The sequence below is a fragment of the Salpingoeca rosetta genome (genome assembly GCF_000188695.1).
Source record: "Salpingoeca rosetta unplaced genomic scaffold supercont1.5, whole genome shotgun sequence".
In the NCBI taxonomy this organism is placed as follows: Eukaryota; class Choanoflagellata; order Craspedida; family Salpingoecidae; genus Salpingoeca; species Salpingoeca rosetta.
The window spans coordinates 1,294,312-1,312,515 of NW_004754929.1; the positions used below are offsets into that span (position 1 = coordinate 1,294,312).

Below are 18,204 nucleotides of genomic sequence, written 5' to 3' on the forward strand. Positions count from 1 at the left end.
CAGTCGCCGTGGTGCTTGCACCAGCAAATGGTGATAACAACACCGTGCGCGCGTGGAGCAAATTATGAGAAGCGGTTGAAACAAAGGCAAAGCAGCGAACATGGGCACAAAGCAAGCTGACTCCTAGTTGACGAAATCTCTGGTACAGTAGCGTCGTGTTGCGTGCAAGCACACACGTCGTCGGATATCGCAAGAGCTGCGATGCTACTCGGCCCCTGCGTGCGAGCCTGGCCAGCGGTTGCCGGCTTGGTCAAGTTGGAGATCAATGGCACGAGAGAGGTGCACAACCTGTTACCCATCGTGTGGGGGTGGAGGAGGGGGGTTGGGAGAGAGGGGTGAGAGCGTCTGGGCGTGTGGTGTAATGCGATGTGCACGCATGTGTGCAGGGAAAATGCTGGAAGCAGCAACATGACTCTGCATCTGGCCGAACTGAACGTGGAATGCGTCTCGCCGCAAGCCCATCAAAGAGCACTGCACTCACGGTGGTTGCGACGTGTTTCGGTACGACATCTGGTGCAGCATTCTCAACGCCAAGCACCTGTGGAGGTTTTTGTCAAAATGCAACATGCACACACACATGCACATCACACACATGCATAACACACACACATCACACACATGCACAACACACACATGCACAACACACACATGCACAACACACAAATGCACATCACACACATGCACAACACACACATGCACATCACACACAGCACACACATGCGCAACACACATGCACACAGAGATCAGTCGTGTGCCATGCTTGCATCCACGCATGTATCAGAGCAACATGAGGCGGCATGCAGACAGACGCATGTCTACATGCACCAGAGCCAAGACAAGCCACCTTGAGCGCTGTCTGAAACAAGCGCGCGTCATCGTCCGTGTGATCGGCGCCAGTGTGGGGCATCTTGACAGGATAGATGTCTGGCATGGGGGAGCACACCACCTTGTGCAAGCGCTGCAGCAGCCACACGCATGGCAACATCGCATGACAAGATCCGTGGCGTGAGTCACGAGCATGATCATGGTCAACGACGGGGGTGTGTATGTTGTTTGCAGCACGAGTGAGGTGATTGTCACAAGTGAAAACAACAGCCGATACAAGGTCGTGTTCTGCCTGAGAGCAACAGCATATGCGGTGTTGACATCACTGCCAATCACACCACACGACAATGCTTGTAGCGCTCTGTCACGATACTGTGCTTGGCATCACACCTCTAGTGCGGCAATTTCGCCTTCCAGCTGCGCTATGTCGTGCCCAATTGCATCAGCGTCGTCGCTTTGGACGCTGGTGCCATCGGCGCTGCCGAAGACTGCACTGCCGTCACCGCCGTGCTGCTTGCCTCGTCTTTTACTCTTCGTTTGTCCTCCTGTCTTTCGACGGCCTTGTTTTCCTTTCTTCTGCTGTATCCTGGCCACCAGAGCCTGTCCAAATCCCATACACGCCAGTGCAACAAGGTACAACACCGCGCAGCGTTTGTGAGCATGAATGCATGCGTCCCGCAAAAACACACACACACACACACCACCACCAATTTGCACAGCAGGTACAGACACCAATGCGCACGATTGGTACACCGAACTGTGATGCCGTGGTCCCATCCCCTTCCCTCCCCCTCCCCCCTCCCCCCTTCTTAACTCATGGAAAGCGTACCTCCATGACCAACTTCTCTTGCTCCTTTGACAGAGCACCTGGGGTGCCTGTGCCTGGTGATGTGGAGCGGGGTTTCCTTCGCCGATCTTTTCTGCGGCGGGGGCGTGGATGTAATGCCACGGGCTCTGGCCATGCTTGCTCCGCTTCCGTTTCCTGTTCAGCCGTGGAATCGCCTACCTCTTCGTCTGCTTCTACTTCTGCTCCTGCGTCTGCGTCTTCTGCCTCCTGTTTCTCCTGCTGCCTGTGCTTGTTCGAATCTTGTGGCACATGCTGCGATGGCTTTGCCGCGCTCTCTGAGGTGTGCACCGGACCACCAGTCGCAGTAGCAGCAATAGCAGCAACTGCAGTGGCAGTACCTCGAGCGCCACTGCTGCCGTCACCACCATCACCACCACCACCACCATCACCGCCGACCCTCATCGCACCAGCGATGGCAACAGCAGTATCCTCCTCTGCTGCTGCTGCTGGTTTGCTGTTGTTGTTCTGTTGCTGTCCTTCGCTCATCTTTGCCTGTCGTGCTGTCGAAGGCCAAAAATGACTTTGGAGCTCAAAGTCAAATTTGCCTTGAAGCGGTTGGCAACAAAACAAAAGGAAGGACAACCACACACACGACAACAACAGAAGCAAGGTCAGCGCAGCACATTCCACCAACCAACCCCCACCAAGACCACGTAAAGCAAGCAGCGTGCCTGCCTCCCTTCTTGTTCTTCATTCTTCATCGTACGAGGTACTTCCACCCCCCCCCACTCCCCCTCCCACACACACACACTGACAACGCAGAGATGATGGGCAGCCACCCACAGCGCAAGAAGCGACGGGATCGCCAGAGAGGAAGCAAGGGCCGAAGGAAAAGAGACAGCGGCGGCGGCGGTGGTGATGTCGGCGGCGGTGTCGGCGGCGGCGGCGGCGGCAGCAACAGCGACACACTGCGGAGCACAGGCCGGCGGTCAAAGCTCACGGTGTGCGTGCGTGTGCGACCTCGCTTGCATCATGAGGTAGCAGCAGGCCGCAAAGACATTGCCCGCGTCGTTGACGAAAAGATGGTGGTGCTCATGGACCCGCACGACAACAGCGACGACATCCTGCGGCGCAACAGGTCGCGGGAGAAGCGGTTCGCCTTTGACACCTGCTTCGACTCAAGCGCAAACCAGAAGACCGTGTACACCATGACCACAAAGCCCATCATCAAGGGCGTGCTGAACGGGTACAACGCCACCGTCTTCGCCTACGGGCCCACGGGGTCGGGAAAGACGTACACCATGCTCGGCAACGCCGACAACCCCGGCATCATGACGCACACGCTGCGCGACCTCTTCAAGCTTGTCGCCCGTCGCGAGGACGAAACAGAGTACCGCATCACCATGACATATGTGGAGCTGTACAACGAGTACCTCTACGACTTGCTCGTCGACGACTCCGACGAGTTGGAGCTGCGCGAGGACGCACATGGCAACAACCATGTCATTGGCGCAACGGAGGTGCACATCACGCAACCGGAGCAGGTTCTCGGGTTGCTGATGGAGGGTAACCGCCGCAGAACACAGGAGGCCACCGCAGCCAACTCTACCTCATCCCGGTCACATGCTATCCTGTGCATTCGCGTCCGCAGCACCCCTCGCATGCAAGACATTCAACGCCAACACAAGGTGCGCGCATGCAAACGGATTCTGCTGTGATATTGTCGTTCTGTTCTTGTAACAGGAGCGATGCACACCCGCTGATCACCGAGATGCGTGCATGCACTCTTGCTTGTAGTTGTGGTTTCACTTGATACGTGCACTACGTTTCCTGTACTTCATACTTGCTCTTCAAACGCGCATGCACTCATGTCCTGCACACAAAACCATACACGCAAACACCCGCAAACACACGCAAACACACATCCGCGTACACACATGTATACTGTGTACGTGCTTGTACTCGTGCTTCAGCTTGGTCAACTGTACATGTGTGATCTCGCTGGCTCGGAGCGCGCGGCGCACACGAAGAACATTGGGCAGCGCATGGTGGAGGGCCAACACATCAACCGCTCCCTCCTTGCACTTGGCAATTGCATCAACTCCCTCGGGTCCCACGGCCAAGTCAAGTACGTGTGTGTGTGTGTGTGTGTGTGTGTGTGTGTGTGTGTGTGTGTGCGTGTCTGCGTGTGTGCGTGCGTGCGTGCGTGCGTGCGTGTGTGTGTGTGTGTGTGTGTGTGTGGCTGTGTGTGGCTGTGTGTGTGTGCGTGCTTGTGCTTGTGCGTGCGCGTGTGCATGTGTCTGTCTATCTATATCTGTTCGCCTGTCTCTCTGTCTCTGTGCCTCTCTGTCCCTCTGCCTCTCTGTCTGTTTGTCACTGTGTACGATGCACACTGTATATCACACACGTTGTGAGTCGCGCCTTGCACATTCACGAAAACCTCAATGTTCAATCCTACCTTGTACGATTTGTGTGTTTCCCCACCTCCGTACACACCGCCTTTACAGGTACGTCAACTATCGTGATAGCAAGCTGACGCGCTTGCTGAAGCATGCACTCGGCGGCAACTGCCGCACGGTGATGATTGCCCACATCAGCCCGTGTGACCACCACTTTGAGGAGTCCTACAACACCCTCACCTACGCCAACCGAGCAAAGAACATCAAGACACGCGTCACACGCAACGCAGAACAGGTGAGTGTGTGCGTGTCTGTGTGCGTGTGCATATGGTCTTGGTGCTAGAGAGTGTGTGAACAATCGGTGTTATGTCTTGCCATGTTTGTGTTTGCAGCAAGTCGAGCCTTTGTCATCTCTATGTCTCCCTCCTCTGGCGCGCCGTTCACAACACGCCCAAACACGCATGCGCTCTCTGTTCGCTCAGGTGCAAGCACACGTTACAGAGTACACCAACATCATCTCGTCGCTCAAAGACCAGGTGCAGCAGCATGTCATTGTGTGCGCTCCGACAGCTCTCTTGAAGTTGTGGATGTTTGTTTCGCCCCTTCCTGTCTGCCCTGGCTTGCGCTACCCTTCGGCAATCCTCATCCCATCCTCCTCACATTGGTTCGTTTGCACGCTTTCAACGTTTTAGATTGCAACACTTCAGCGACGCCTGACGGAACGCAAGAAGAGCGCTCCTCCCCGACCACGTACGTGTCAGTGTCCACCGTGATTGACACAAACTGCAACCAACTCACAGCTTTCACTCCACCTCACTCACTCACTTTCACTCACTCCCTCACTCTCTCATTCACTCACTCACTCACTCACTCCACTCCACTCCACTCCACTCCACTCCACTACGATAGGCTCCGCCTCTGGCGATTCGCGCCGGCTGTCCTCTGCTGATGCAATGCCGAGCATTGTTGAGTTTCAGCTGCAACTCGATCAACTCCTCAAGGACCAGCTGGATCTGTTTGAACAACTGCACGACATCAGACACAAGGTGGTGACCTGTGCACAGCCCTCGTGCATGTGTGTATGTGTACGTGTGTTTGTGCATGTGTGGGTGACCCGCCGCGCCCTGGTTTGCCATTCCTTGCCCCTTCCTTGCTCTTGTCTTGTCCGTTGTCAGCCCTTGCATTAATGTGATGTTCCAGCTGCTTGCACACCATCATATCACCGCGGTTCTCAACCACAACGTGGCACTACATGTTGTCACACCATACTATCCACAGAGCTTGGAAGTTGTGTTGGACGCGCGCGAGCAGACAACAGACTCGCTCCTCGCAGACAATGTCTTTGACCTGGACATTTACGACGAGTCAAGTGATTCGAAGCAGGTACGTGGTTGTGTTGAGGGCTCATGGTGATCGTTTGTGGTGTTGCATGGAAGCACGGACTCCGCAGTGATCCGTTGCATCAACTTGCTCTTCTTCTGGTTCTTCTTCTTCTTGTTCTTCTTCGCACAATACACACTGCTCACATACACATCCACAACACGCTCTCACACACACTCGAAACACACAAACACACAAACACACGCACAAACACACAAACACACGCGCAGGTGCTGCAAGTTGTGACGGACCAGGTTGACCTTGCACGCGACAAGCTGAAGCGACTGGAGGATGAGCGGCAAGCGGTGCTGTCGAAGATTGACGCAGGCCGCAGCCAAGCCCTGCAGCTGCTGAAGGAGGCACAGACTGCCAACTCTCTTGACGAAGAGGCAGAACATGTAAGTGCTGGTGCATATGTGTGTGTGTGTGCGTGCGTGCGTTGGGGTACGTGCTTGCGTGTGCGTGTGCTTGCGTGTGCGTGTGGATGTGTGTGCGTGTGGATATGTGTGTGTGTGTGTGGATATGTGTGTGTGTGTGTGTTATGTGCTGATATTATGTTGCGTTGGAGTGAGCATTGTCGCTGCTAACTTTTTCAACATGTCCCCTGATTCGATGGAATCGCGCCACAAATGAACAATTCAAGCCCTCACCCTGTGTGGTGCTCCAACTTAACACCAACACAATCGTGCCACCCACCTGCAACATTTATCCCCGCGAGCGCAGGTGCTGTCCCACTTGCACGGCCTCTTTGACAGCAAGCTCGCGCTGGCAAGCGCAGAGTCGTCGCGCACGAGTCTTCAGCAGTATCTGATGGAGACGTCGGCGGCACTGGAGCAGCTGCAGCGGCAGACGGTCGAGCAGAGCCATATCATTCGCCAACAGGCCCGCCTCCTTGCTGGTACTGCCCGTCACCCTTGCTCGCACTGCAGTTGATGAAGGGAGAAGGACAAAGGTTGGAGGGGGGGTAGGGTTAGATGAACGCCCAGAAGCGTTAACCCAAACCTTTGCCCCCATGGACGCATGAACTCACAATTACATTCTCCCAACCTGTTCCTTTACGTGACCATGTGCAGAGCACGGGATTGAGCTTCCTGTGAGCCTGCAGCTTGAGCAGCGCAAGTCGATTGCCGACCAGCGCGTCGCTGCCGCCATCGTCGCCATGGACCGCGACCTCCCGCTCATGTGCCTTGACCCAGAGGAGGTGCGTCTCGGTGAATGTGTGTATGTGTGGGTTTGTGTGAGTTTTGCCTTTTGTGTATGTGTGGGTTTGTGTGGGTTTTGCCTTTTGTGTATGTGTGTATGTGTGGGTTTGTGTGTGTGTGTGTGCGTGTGTGTGTCTATGTCTGTGTCTATGTCTGTGCCTGTGCCTGCGTCTGTGTTTGTGCGTATTTTGCGTTTGCTTCTGTTGTGTGCATGGACTAGTACTTGCTCCACTCACCGCTCTGCATGTCCTGCTGGTGTGCAACTTCTCACATCACGCCACGGTGCCCTCCACTGCCATCCGCCCGTTCCCAATCTGCGCAGATTATCCGACGGCGAAATGCGCAGCGCGTGCAGCCCAAGCGGCTTCACGACCAACTGCGCAAACATTACGCAAATAGGATGAAGACCATCTCCAATTTGGGGTTTTCGCACGACCAAGCGCAGCTCACGCGCTCCACGTCCCTCACCGGCATTCACCGTGGCAGCCTTATCCCTGGCACGGGGCAGGCCCTCGAGTTGGCCCGCATTGCCTCTGACATGAGAGGTGATGGGGACGAGAACAACAACGAGAACAGCGAGACGAGTGGGCAGCCACGGCCCATGTCAAAGGTGCAGATGCGCCGGGCAACGAGCCCCATCATCCCGCACCCGCACGGCCTTCACTTGGACTCGGAGGCCGCCCAGCAGCAGGAGCAGCGGTGGAGGCGCGCGCTGGAGAAAAAGGCGCCAATCACCAGCACACCGCTCCCGGGCAGTGCCGCGTTCTACAACAACGGCGCCGGTAAGGCTGGGCGCAAGGGCAGCGGGCGCAAGCGATCCGCATCACACTCGCCAACGACCATGTACAAGACATTCACCAAAGCAGCGAGCCCAATGCCCCTTGACCGCACATACACAAAGGACGACTTCAAGGCGGCGCAGCAGCGCAGCAGTGATGAAACCAATGGTGGAGATGGTGATGACACGATGATTGCTGATGCTTACAACAATGACGACGATGATTACGAAGACGACTTTGATGATGATTTCGATGATGATGATGACGATGATGATGACACCGATGCCGACAGTGATCGGTACCGTCGTGAAGATGCACGCACACATGCGCGCCAACAGCAGCAGCAGCAACAGCAGCAAGGTGCGAGCAAGAAGCGCACGACAGATGAAGGTGAGAAGCGTGTCGACGAGACACGGGCGCTGCACCAGCATCCTCTTGCCACCAACAACAGCGGGAACGAAGCCCCTCAGCGCAACACACACGACGTGCTGCGCAAAGGTCGTGTGATGCACGCACAGCCAACACCAGTTGCTCCACAGGTAAACACCAGGCAGTTCACAAATGTACAAATGTGTATGTTCGTGTGTGTTTGCATGAGCTGCGTTGGGTTTGTGCTATCTCGCCGACACTTGTTGCTTGCTCACTCACGATTGTGTGACTGCACAACTGTGAAATGCTCGTTTTGCTTTGTTTTCTTAGTTGGACGTGCCATCGCCACGACAGCTCCGCGTGGAAACTGCAAAGATTTCTCCAAAGTGAGCTTCATCACACGCCGTGAATTCAGCTTCGTTACGATGTTGCGTGCTGCACGCGTTGTTTCTTTGATCCACGCACCATGCACCAGTCGAAGTTCTGCCACTCATAAGCATACACACGCTCGCACGCCACCCGCGTACACGCATTCATGCACCCCACAACCTGCAAACCACGCCCAACCACACCAACCGCCCATGTACAGGCACCATCCCAACAACCCACAGGTTCGCCGTGGAAAGCAACTGGTGGCTCTGCACCCGACCATGCCTCGCCTTACGGTGCAGGCGTCGCCCTACGCCATTGCGCCGCGCCACCTCCGCCGTGGTGGTCGCTGAGCACGGCATGTCGTGTGTGTGTGTAAGGGCGCGCGCGCGCGCGTGTGTGTGTATGTGTGTGTGTGTGTGTCTGTCTGTCTGTCTGTCTGTGTCTGTCTGTCTGTCTGTCTGCCATCGCGATGGTACACAACAAGTTAAGACTGTTGTTCATGTTAGTTACTTCGATTCACAAAGATGTAGCGTGGTCGGGACCTTGTTCTGTGCAACATCAAGTGATAACTGTCATGTCTACACAATGCCCAATTGTTCGTTTAATCGGCCATTTTCTTGCTTTCCCAGATGAAGAGTTTCCTTCATTCAACTGCAACGACCTCGTTTGGGTCCATCAATAACAACAACACATCAGCCGCACATGAACGCGAGCAACGCTTATGCACATGCGAGAATCAATTCCACTACTGAACAACCACACATCCCAACGTGCAAACGACACGCCACACCGGCGTATTGCTGCATTGCATTGCGCCCACCCCATCACACCATCACACCATCATACCATCACACCATCACACCATCATACCATCACACCATCACACCATCATACCACACCACACCACCACCATCGGCCGTCATGCGCAATCACTTGGCCCCGAGCAAGCGGTTGATCTGGCGATCAAGGTTGACAATGACAGCGTCATGAGGCTGATACACTCCAGATGCAAGCAACGCGTCTCGCTCCTGCGCCAGCCGTCCAACTTCGGCCTGTGTCTGTTTCCTGTCACCGTCGCTGCCACCGCCCCGTCCGCGCGGCATGCGTGCGCCATCGTTCTTCCACTGACGTGCGGGCGAGACGCGTGTGTGCTTGTCACCACCGCTGCCGTTTCCTGCCGTCAAGTCAGCGAGACGACGAAGCTCTTCCTTCAGCTCCTCAAGCTCCTGCCGCTCGCGACTTGCCACCTGCCTCTCCTCGTGTGCAAGGTATTGTAGGCGCATATGCTGCCATGCGGGATGACATGGCGTGCCACGGCATGGCATAGAGTGTGCATGGGTGCATTGTGTGCGTGCATGCGTGTGTGCGTGCGTGCGTGTATGCGTGCGTGCATGTATTTGTGTGCACGTGTGAGTGTGAGTACAAGGGATGAAAGAACGGGGATGAGCACAACGGCTCGTTTGCACATTGCATGCATTACATTGCACTGCACTGCATTGCATCGCACAGCCCACCTCAAGCTCGGACTGTTCGCGCCGCAGCTGCTCGCGCGCAACAAGCTCGCTCTTCTGTTTCAGTCTCGCAATCGTCTGTAGCGCTTTGGTCCTGTCATTCCATCACAGCAGATGCGCACACAAACCAAAGGAGCCATTAATCACGTGCAAGGCACAATTGCACGCGCAACACAAAATGCTTAGCGCACCTTGTGCTCACAAAACAAGACACGTCAGCATGACCAACAACATCAACACCACCTACCACTGCGCCTTGTATTTCTCCTTGGCCGCTTGTGAGGACTTGAGCTGTTGCCGCAGATCGGTGTTCTGAGCCTGTAAGACTGCGCGCTCGTGCTCCAACCGTGCCTGAGGTTGCAAGTACAAAGGCCGGTGAACACGCAATGAGAACCATGAGATGCAAAACAAAGGCATGCGATCAATCAATACTGATAACAGATGAACAGGACTGCATGAACCACAACATTGACAAAACTGGGATCAAACCACTGCAACAACGACAATCTGATTTCCGACCTGGGACACACACACACACACACGCACAGAATGCAACTCTCTGTGTCTTGCAAGCATTCCTGCCTTACGTTTGGTCCTTGGTGCAGCTGTGTTTGCAAGGACGCAATCTCGCGCCGCAGCTCAAAGCCTTCTTGCTGATATTGGGCTGCTAGTGCTTTGGAGTGCTTCAGGTCTTCCTCCAGCCCTTTCACTTTCTCCGCTTGCAGCCTGGTCTGATGCAAGAAGTCCTGTTCAAGGCGCCGGCTTGCGTCTTGAAGGTCCATCAACTTTCGCTGGTAGTCGTCTTCAAGCTTTGTTTGCCGGCGGTGCAGGTCCTCCTCATTGCGCTCCAGCTCCTTCTCACGACCGGACAAATCGGCCAGCGTTTGCTGTGCGCGTGTGTATGTGTGCATGTGTGTGTGCGCGCGCGTGTGTATGTGTGCATGTGCGTGGTTGTGTGCGTGTGTATGTGTGTGTGTGTGTGTGTTCATGAGCATGTGCGGGAGAGCGCAGTGAAACTTCCAACAAACAAATTGCAATTCCTTCGGCAAACAGTGAGCACCCACAGCACACCCCCCGCGACAATGCTCCAGCAGCACCGCACCTTGAGCTCTCCCTCCAGCTTCTGGTAGCCCTGGATTTTCTCTGCAATGAGCGCCTCGCGCTGTTCGTTGCGCTGCCGCCACTCCTCCGCCAATGTCTGATTCATTGGTGTTGGCGTTGATGATGATGATGATGAAACAGGGCAGAGGAAACGTGGAGAAGCAGGTGTGAACTGTGAAACGCATGTTTCTGAAACCCATGCATACAGGAGGAGGTGATAACGCTTTCATCGTGTTACCAACACGCGTGCTATGCGGTTGCGCTGCGTTGCGCTGTGCTGCTTGTTCTGCTGCACCAAACCTTCAACACAGCAAACCACCGAGCAATCGACATCAAGCAGCGTGGCAACTGTTGCTCACCTCCAACACTTGGCGCTTTTGCTTCTCCAAGGACGCTTGAAATCGCTCCTTCTCACGCTGCATCCACACTTCCAAATCAAGCGCAGCCTGGAAAACAGGTACGCGGAGGGGTGTGAGACGAACGTGCAAGCAGGTAAACAAACAAACAAACAAACAAACAAACAAACAAACACACAAACAAACAAACAAACAAACAAACACACAAACACACAAACCAAACCAAACCAAACAAACACACGTAGTCAAGCAAATATAGTTGAGCAAACACACCAACAGCCACAGACCTTTGTGTCAGACAACTGTCGCTGCTGCCGCTCCTGCGCTGTGGGGACATATGCGGCAGTGACCACCGTCTCGGTGTCTGTGAAGTCGTGTTCGTGTGTTGGTAGCGCGTGCACGTGCTGTTGGTCAGATGCAACGTGGTGTCTTTCAAACTGATGCCAGTGCTGCTGATGTTGCTGTGGCGGTAGTTGGTGTAGTTGCTGTGGTTGTTGTTCTTGCGCTTGCTGTGGTTGCGGGTGATGATGGTGAGCAAGCCTTTCCGGGAGAGCTTGCTCACCTGCTGCATGTGAGTACCGTTGCTGCTGTGCCTGTTGCTGGAGCTCGTGTGGCTGCTGACGCTGTGGTGGGGGTGACTGTCTAGCCACTGCCCGTGGTTGTCCTTGGGCATAAACAGGGTCACCATCACCATCACCATCATCACTGCTGCTGCTGCTGTTGGTGGTGTCGCCATTGCGTGCAGAGGCGTTCACGTGTTGCTGAGAAGTGGGTGCACCACGAAACTCTCGACCACCTTTGCGACCAGTAACTTCGTCATTATCGTCGCTGTTGTCTTCATCGTCTTCAAAATCATCCTCATAGTCATCGTGGTGCAGGGCTGGTAGCTCTTGTCCTGCCTGCTCTTCACCTTGCTGCCGTCTGTTTTCACCTTCATGGTGATGATGATGATGATGAGGGTGATGCTGGTCGCTTTGCATCTGCGCTGTAGCTGCGCCTTGCTCCATTCCACGGGCGCTGCTTGCGTCATGGCGGCTCTGCACACTGTCACCGCCACCGCCACCAGCAACGGCATGCTCACCAGCGTTCCTCGGTTGTGCTTGGGTGTGCCGCCGCTCTTCATCTTGCGTCTGTTCCTCCTGCTGGTGCTCGTGCTGATGCTGCTGGTGGTGTTGTTGATGCTGCTGTGGGCCGGCTGTATGATCGGAGGCGCGAAACGTGAGGGCGAGTGTAATCTTGCAAGTGTGCTCTCCATCACGTGCAGCGCCAGTGAGAATGGTGTGTGTGGACGGCTGCCCAATCGTCGTCCTGCATGGCGCCAGCGACAGCTCCGTCGCCAACACGGGCTTGAACGTGGCCGTGTTCAGCACAACAACCTGTGTGCGTGTGTGTGTGCGTGTGTGTGGGTATGAGTGTGTGCGTGTGCATGTGTGTGTGTGTGTGTAGATAAGTGTATGGGTTCACAGTGTTGTGTATGAGTGTGTGTGTGTATGTATGGGTTCAAAGTGTGTGAATGGGTATGTGCGGGAAGAGGCAGGCTAAATGCGCCCACGCGTGTTGTCGTGCAGGTGCACACATGCTCGTGATGTTATGTGCAACACAGAACACGAGGATGCGTGCGAGTTGTGCACTTCCGGTCAACTGCTGCCACTCCGTATTACCCTGGCGGTGTCGCTGTCAAATCGACGGGCGAGAGCGCTGCGACTGCCGCGAACAGTAAACGGCTTTGAACTGCAGGTGCATGCAAGCAAGCCATGAACAGGCGCGGGGTCATCAATCACGGTGGCAATATACACACATGTGATACGTTCATACAAACACGACATGCACACACATGCTGCACGCGCGCGCACCAACACGCACACACATACCCAAACACATAAACACACACGCACACGCACATGCACACATGCACACACGACGACGACGACGACTGGCCGCACGTGGTGAAGGCGACGTGACCGGCGCGTGCGGCAGTGAAGCGATCGGACTCAATGTCCATTCCAAGCACATGCACCACCGCCACGCAGTTGAACGTCAGCATCTTGCGGGCAGCCAGCTGGTTACAGTTGTTACAAGGAGACCGAGAGGAGGAGAGAGGGCAAGGGTGTGTGTGTATGTGTGTGTGCGTGTATGTGTGTGCGTGTGTATGTGTGTGTGTGTGTGTGTCGGGACAGGCAAAGGTGAGGACCCAATAGAGAATTGACCACAATGCGAACGAATCAACACTACTTCTTGTGTGTACTCACCCCACTCACTTTCACAGTCTCAATTCCATACTCCCACTTACTCTCGCCCATTCTCTCGGTCTTACATGCACGCATACACACGCATACACACACACACACACACACACACACACACACACACAAGCACCAGCACGCACCATGGCAGTGAGGTGCTCAAAGGAGGCTGACTCGACGGCGGCGGTGTACGAGAGGTCAGACGGGCGCGGTGGGTGCGGGGCGGCGCCAGATGCACCAATGAACACTGTGCCGGGGTCAACCAGCGACAGAGGAGGACCGCGGTCTGTGGTGAAGACAACCGGTGAGTGGGGTCAGGTGATGCACAATTGGAGGTGAGATGGGCAGTGCTGTATGGTGGCTGGGATGACGACAGGGTCACGCATGCAGCGGCGAACGGGTGTGTGTGTGTGCAGATAGTTAAGCCAAGCAACATGCTTGTACCTTTGGGCTGTGTGCCTGTGGTTGGATCATGCTGAGTTTCAATGCAGAACATCACTTGGAGCATGGGCTTGGCTTTTGGGTACTGGTTGTTGGACAGCGAAAACCACTTGGTGGTCTATTCAGTCATTGAGTGTGTGTGTGTGTGTGCGTTGTGTGTGCGTGTGTGGTGTGTGGTTTGTGTGTGTGTGTGAGTGTGTGTTGTGTGTGCGTGCATTAGACAGGGGTAAAGGCGGCGTGGAGGCAGTGTTTGGCGCTCCACTTGCTGAGGACAGTGTGTAGGGATATAGGTAAAACAAAACTGCCACAACGCTCACACATGTTCACAGCCAACACACACACACACACACACAAATACATACTTACCTCTTGAGCGTTGATGGATCGGAGATCAAGCATGATGTAGCCTATGGGGCGCTCCACTTTGGTGCGCTCATCAATGGCCACGCACTGGTTGTGCAATTCAAGGATGGGGAACATGGAGACAGACAGAGGTGAGTTGAGAATGCCACCAGCAGCAATACAGCAGCGACAGGCACTGAAAGAGGAGGGACTGGAAGAATGACAACACCTCGAGCTTGATGGGCGTCCGTTGCACACGGAGCTGGTGCAGTGTCTTGTGGTCCACCATCCATGCCTGTCAATCGTTCGAAACGAACACAAGTGTAAGCGTGTGGGTGAGGGGGAGGGGGTATGTAAGGAAGGTTAAATGCAAGTGCTGTGTGTGTGCTGTTTGTGTGATGCTTATCTGTGTGTGCATGTATTTGTGAGTGAGAGTCAGAGGGTCAGAGACCCAGGAGAGAGAGTGTGTGTGTGTGAGTGAGTGAGAGAGAGAGAGCAAAGACATCAGTTTCAGGGGATTGGCTGACCAGCTCGTTCTCCACGAGGAACTTTGAGTGGTGTGGCACGGGGTCCGTCAAGAGCACTTTTGAATCAAACCGGCCACGCACAACAAACGAGAGACCCTTTCGTTCCGGAAAGCCTTTGCCTGTCACGGGTGTTGTGTTGGTTGTTGTTTTGGTGGTGGTATTGGTTTGAGGAACGTGCTGCTCGCTGCTGCTTGCTGGATGACTTTGGTGACTGTCAACAGCTTACACAGCAACGCAATTCACACAAACTCACACACAAGTACACACACAAGTACACACACACAAGTACACACACACACACACACACAAGTACACACACACACACACAAGTACACACACACACACACAAGCCCACACATGCACACACACAAGCCCACACATGCACACACATCCACACCTTGGAGGACAGCCACCACAACGGCGACAGCTGCACTGGTTGCCATCTTTGGGCCCGTTCACAGCGAGTAATTGTGATTGCTGGCGAGTATTGGCGAAACTGGTGGTCGGTGTGCGTTCGTGGCGAGTAATTGTTTTCTGCTGACTCACATGTGCAGCCATTGGCGCGCCGTGTTTGGCGCCAGCTGCCGTTCGAAGAGAAACCGTCCACTGGATATGGCGGAGTCTGATGTGTGCTTTGAGTGTGGGGGGAATTCAACGTACTGTAACGAATGTACACGCTGTTCAAGGGTGCTTCACAAACAGTGTGCGGCCCTAATGCGCATGCAGCATGGAGCGGTCACGTTGATCTGTGTGCAGTGCATGCAGCCACATGAGGAGGCTCCGGCTGGGTTCATTCCTCCTTCACGTGAGTGTGTGTGCATGTGCATGTGTGTGCATGTGTGCATGTGTGCTTGTGCTTGTGCTTGTGCTTGTGCTTGTGATTATGTGTGTGTGTGTGTGTGTGTGTGTGTGTGTGTGTGTGTGTGTGTGTGTGTGTGCATGTGTGTTGGATCGTTGCTGTTGCAAGTCGTAACTGAGTTGCGTTTCGTGTGTCTGCTTCAGATATCATGGGCTCGTTTCCGCCTCCCCGCAAACAACCACAAGTGCTTGTCCCGGAAACCCAGGACTCAAGTGCGTCGCAGCGTGTCCAGTCCCAAGGCTCGACCTTCGATGAGACGCAGTCCCAGGATGGAGACATCATGGCACCCCGGTCTTCGCAAGCTGCGTCTGCTTCTGACTCGCAGGACTCTAATACATCTCGGCGGCGTGTCCAGTCCCAAGGCTCGACCTTCGATGAGACGCAGTCCCAGGATGGAGACATCATGGCACCCCGGTCTTCGCAAGCTGCGTCTCTTGTGTTTGGAGGACGCCCCCTTCCTCTTTCCCAATCACGGGTGGGCTCTTCTCGAGCACGAGTGTCTGCTTCTGACTCGCAGGACTCTAATACATCTCGGCGGCGTGTCCAGTCCCAAGGCTCGACCTTCGATGAGACGCAGTCCCAGGAGGGAGACAGCATGGTACCCCGGTCTTCGCAGGATACAATGAACCCCACCCAATCGTTATTGGCGCCTCGCGAAGAGCCGTCGTCGTCGTCGGCTAAACGGTCCAAGCGAGCAGGCGGCAACAGGACCAGGGGGAAGGACGCCAATCCCAGGGGCCCGCTGGTATCGTGCCCTATGTGCCCGTGTGCCTCCGTGCATGCCCGATTGTATGTCTGTGACTTCGTCTGTGTCTGTATAAGTGTGTGTTTCCATGTATGTGCGCGTGCATGCCTGCATTTGGCTGGCCACGCTCTCATGATTGTGTTCGCTTGCAGATTCCCTGGACCAGGCGTTTTGAGGGGATGACGTTGGACGAGGCGCTTCTGGAGAGAGTGCGCGACCGAGTGTTCACTGTCGGTGGTCTTTCCAGCATGAGAAATACGGACTGGGTGGCCATTGCTAACGAGCTCAAGTGAGTACGAGACGCTGGTGGTGCATGTGTGTGTGTGTGTGTGTGCGTGCGTGTGTGTGTCTTTGTCTGTGTGTGTGTGTGTGTGTGCCTTTGTCTGTGTGTGTGTGTGGGGGGGGGGTTAGCGCCAACTTCTGTCTTCTTATGTGTACTTTGTCAGATCGTTGTTTGACCTCCCACAAACACCGAAGGTGTTGGGAGAGCGGTGTAGGATTCGAGTTTCTCGAAAGTTCAAGGAACAGTTCAAAGAAGCACGGTTCGCTGTGCAAGCTACTTCATCCTCTGGTTCGGGATCGCGCCAAGCATCAACGCTCGTGGTACTGCTGTTGTTGTTGTTGTTGTTGTTGTTGTTGTTGTTGTTGTTGTTGTTGTTGTTTCAGTTGTTGTTGTTTCAGTTGTTGTTTAAGTTGTTGCTGCTGCTGTTGCTGCTGTCACCTTAATCTACTTTTCCGTGCGATGTTCCGCTTCTCAATGCGATGCTGCGTGCCATGCCTGCCTTGTAGGGTGAGCTGCGGGCGCAAGGCAACACGGACGAGAGGCTGCGACGCGCTTGCCAAGTCCACGATGACCTAGGGGAGCAGTCGTACGCGTCGCTTTCTCACCTCTTTGAGGGCAACGTTGCCACGCGGGACGGTGCCCGCGACCAGTCTGGCCTTGACCCGCATCGACGCCAAGCAAGGCAAACGACGCAAGGCGAGGTTGATGTTCCGGACGTGCTTCAGTTGATGCTAAACAACGTCCTGGAACAGGAAAAGGCCCAGACCAGCGCACGGGAACAGTTTGCAGCCCTCATCGCCTCACAGACGAAGGCAATCGAGGAGCAGACCAAGACCAACAAGGAGCAGGCCCAGACCAACAAGGAGCTCAGGTGTAGCGAGGGCTCTTGCAGGGCAACAAACACACTCTCGTTCGCGCACTCTCGCTCACACACACACACACACACACACACTTACGCGAATGCACTCGCACGCACAGTCACACACACACACACACACACACGCACGCACACACTCACACGCATACACACGCACTCATGCACGCACGCACACACACACACACACACTCACTCATGCACACGCACACTCACACGCACACACTCATGCACGCACACACTCGCACTCATGCACGCACGCACACACTCATGCACACACACACTCGCACTCATGCACGCACGCACGTACTCATGCACGCACGCACACACTCATGCACTCACACACGCACACACACACACACGTACGCACACACTCACACGCATACACGTACACTCACACTCACACGCACACACTCACTCATGCACGCGCACTCACACGCACACACTCACTCATGCACGCGCACTCGCACACGCACTCATGCACGCGCGCACACACGCACACACACACACTCATGCACGCGCACACACACACACGCACTCATGCGCGCACACACACGCACACCCACACACGCACGCACACACTCACACACATACACATACTCTCACACACACACACACACGCACGCACACACTCACACGCATACACGTACACTCACACGCACGCACACACACACACTCTCACACGTACGCACACGCACACACACACACGTGCGCACACACTCACCCGCATTCACACTGACTCACACTCACACGGACACACTGATGCGCGCGGGCACACGCACTCACTGCACTTGTCTCATGGACGCGCA

General features: G+C 55.1%; 4 protein-coding genes across 4 annotated transcripts in view; 2 read left to right on the top strand and 2 right to left on the bottom strand.

The window, feature by feature from the left end:
* Positions 1 to 204: 204 nt before the first annotated feature.
* Positions 205 to 2,180, bottom strand: PTSG_02344 (uncharacterized protein; the record flags this gene model as incomplete). The annotated part of the gene is made up of 5 exons (XM_004996775.1): positions 1,655 to 2,180; positions 1,216 to 1,425; positions 845 to 958; positions 482 to 538; positions 205 to 288 (listed from the first exon to the last, which is right to left on the bottom strand). The coding sequence occupies exons 1-5, from the start codon at positions 2,156 to 2,158 to the stop codon at positions 205 to 207; spliced, it is 969 nt and encodes a 322-aa protein (XP_004996832.1). The 5' UTR covers positions 2,159 to 2,180.
* A 91-nt stretch (positions 2,181 to 2,271) lies between these two features.
* Positions 2,272 to 8,817, top strand: PTSG_02345 (kinesin family member 19). Its single transcript, XM_004996776.1, has 13 exons — positions 2,272 to 3,300; positions 3,586 to 3,740; positions 4,120 to 4,306; positions 4,494 to 4,547; positions 4,704 to 4,761; positions 4,921 to 5,057; positions 5,290 to 5,394; positions 5,622 to 5,789; positions 6,115 to 6,289; positions 6,465 to 6,592; positions 6,916 to 7,911; positions 8,072 to 8,127; positions 8,331 to 8,817. The coding sequence occupies exons 1-13, from the start codon at positions 2,437 to 2,439 to the stop codon at positions 8,461 to 8,463; spliced, it is 3,216 nt and encodes a 1,071-aa protein (XP_004996833.1). The 5' UTR covers positions 2,272 to 2,436; the 3' UTR covers positions 8,464 to 8,817.
* A 166-nt stretch (positions 8,818 to 8,983) lies between these two features.
* PTSG_02346 (uncharacterized protein) lies at positions 8,984 to 15,158 on the bottom strand. Its single transcript, XM_004996777.1, has 15 exons — positions 15,032 to 15,158; positions 14,635 to 14,753; positions 14,337 to 14,402; positions 14,132 to 14,215; positions 13,769 to 13,883; positions 13,468 to 13,610; positions 13,025 to 13,140; positions 12,743 to 12,812; positions 11,369 to 12,457; positions 11,085 to 11,171; positions 10,727 to 10,822; positions 10,212 to 10,511; positions 9,872 to 9,975; positions 9,628 to 9,718; positions 8,984 to 9,399 (listed from the first exon to the last, which is right to left on the bottom strand). The coding sequence occupies exons 1-15, from the start codon at positions 15,075 to 15,077 to the stop codon at positions 9,043 to 9,045; spliced, it is 2,883 nt and encodes a 960-aa protein (XP_004996834.1). The 5' UTR covers positions 15,078 to 15,158; the 3' UTR covers positions 8,984 to 9,042.
* The window catches only part of PTSG_02347 (uncharacterized protein), a gene marked incomplete at its 3' end in the record, with an annotated part of 3,787 nt that continues 662 nt past the window's right edge, over positions 15,080 to 18,204 (top strand). Inside the window, exons 1-5 of the mRNA XM_004996778.1 lie at positions 15,080 to 15,439; positions 15,637 to 16,238; positions 16,391 to 16,527; positions 16,685 to 16,841; positions 17,028 to 17,392. Of these exons, the coding sequence (XP_004996835.1) occupies positions 15,181 to 15,439; positions 15,637 to 16,238; positions 16,391 to 16,527; positions 16,685 to 16,841; positions 17,028 to 17,392 (1,520 nt within the window). The 5' untranslated portion in view covers positions 15,080 to 15,180. The remainder of the gene's footprint in view (positions 15,440 to 15,636; positions 16,239 to 16,390; positions 16,528 to 16,684; positions 16,842 to 17,027; positions 17,393 to 18,204) is intronic.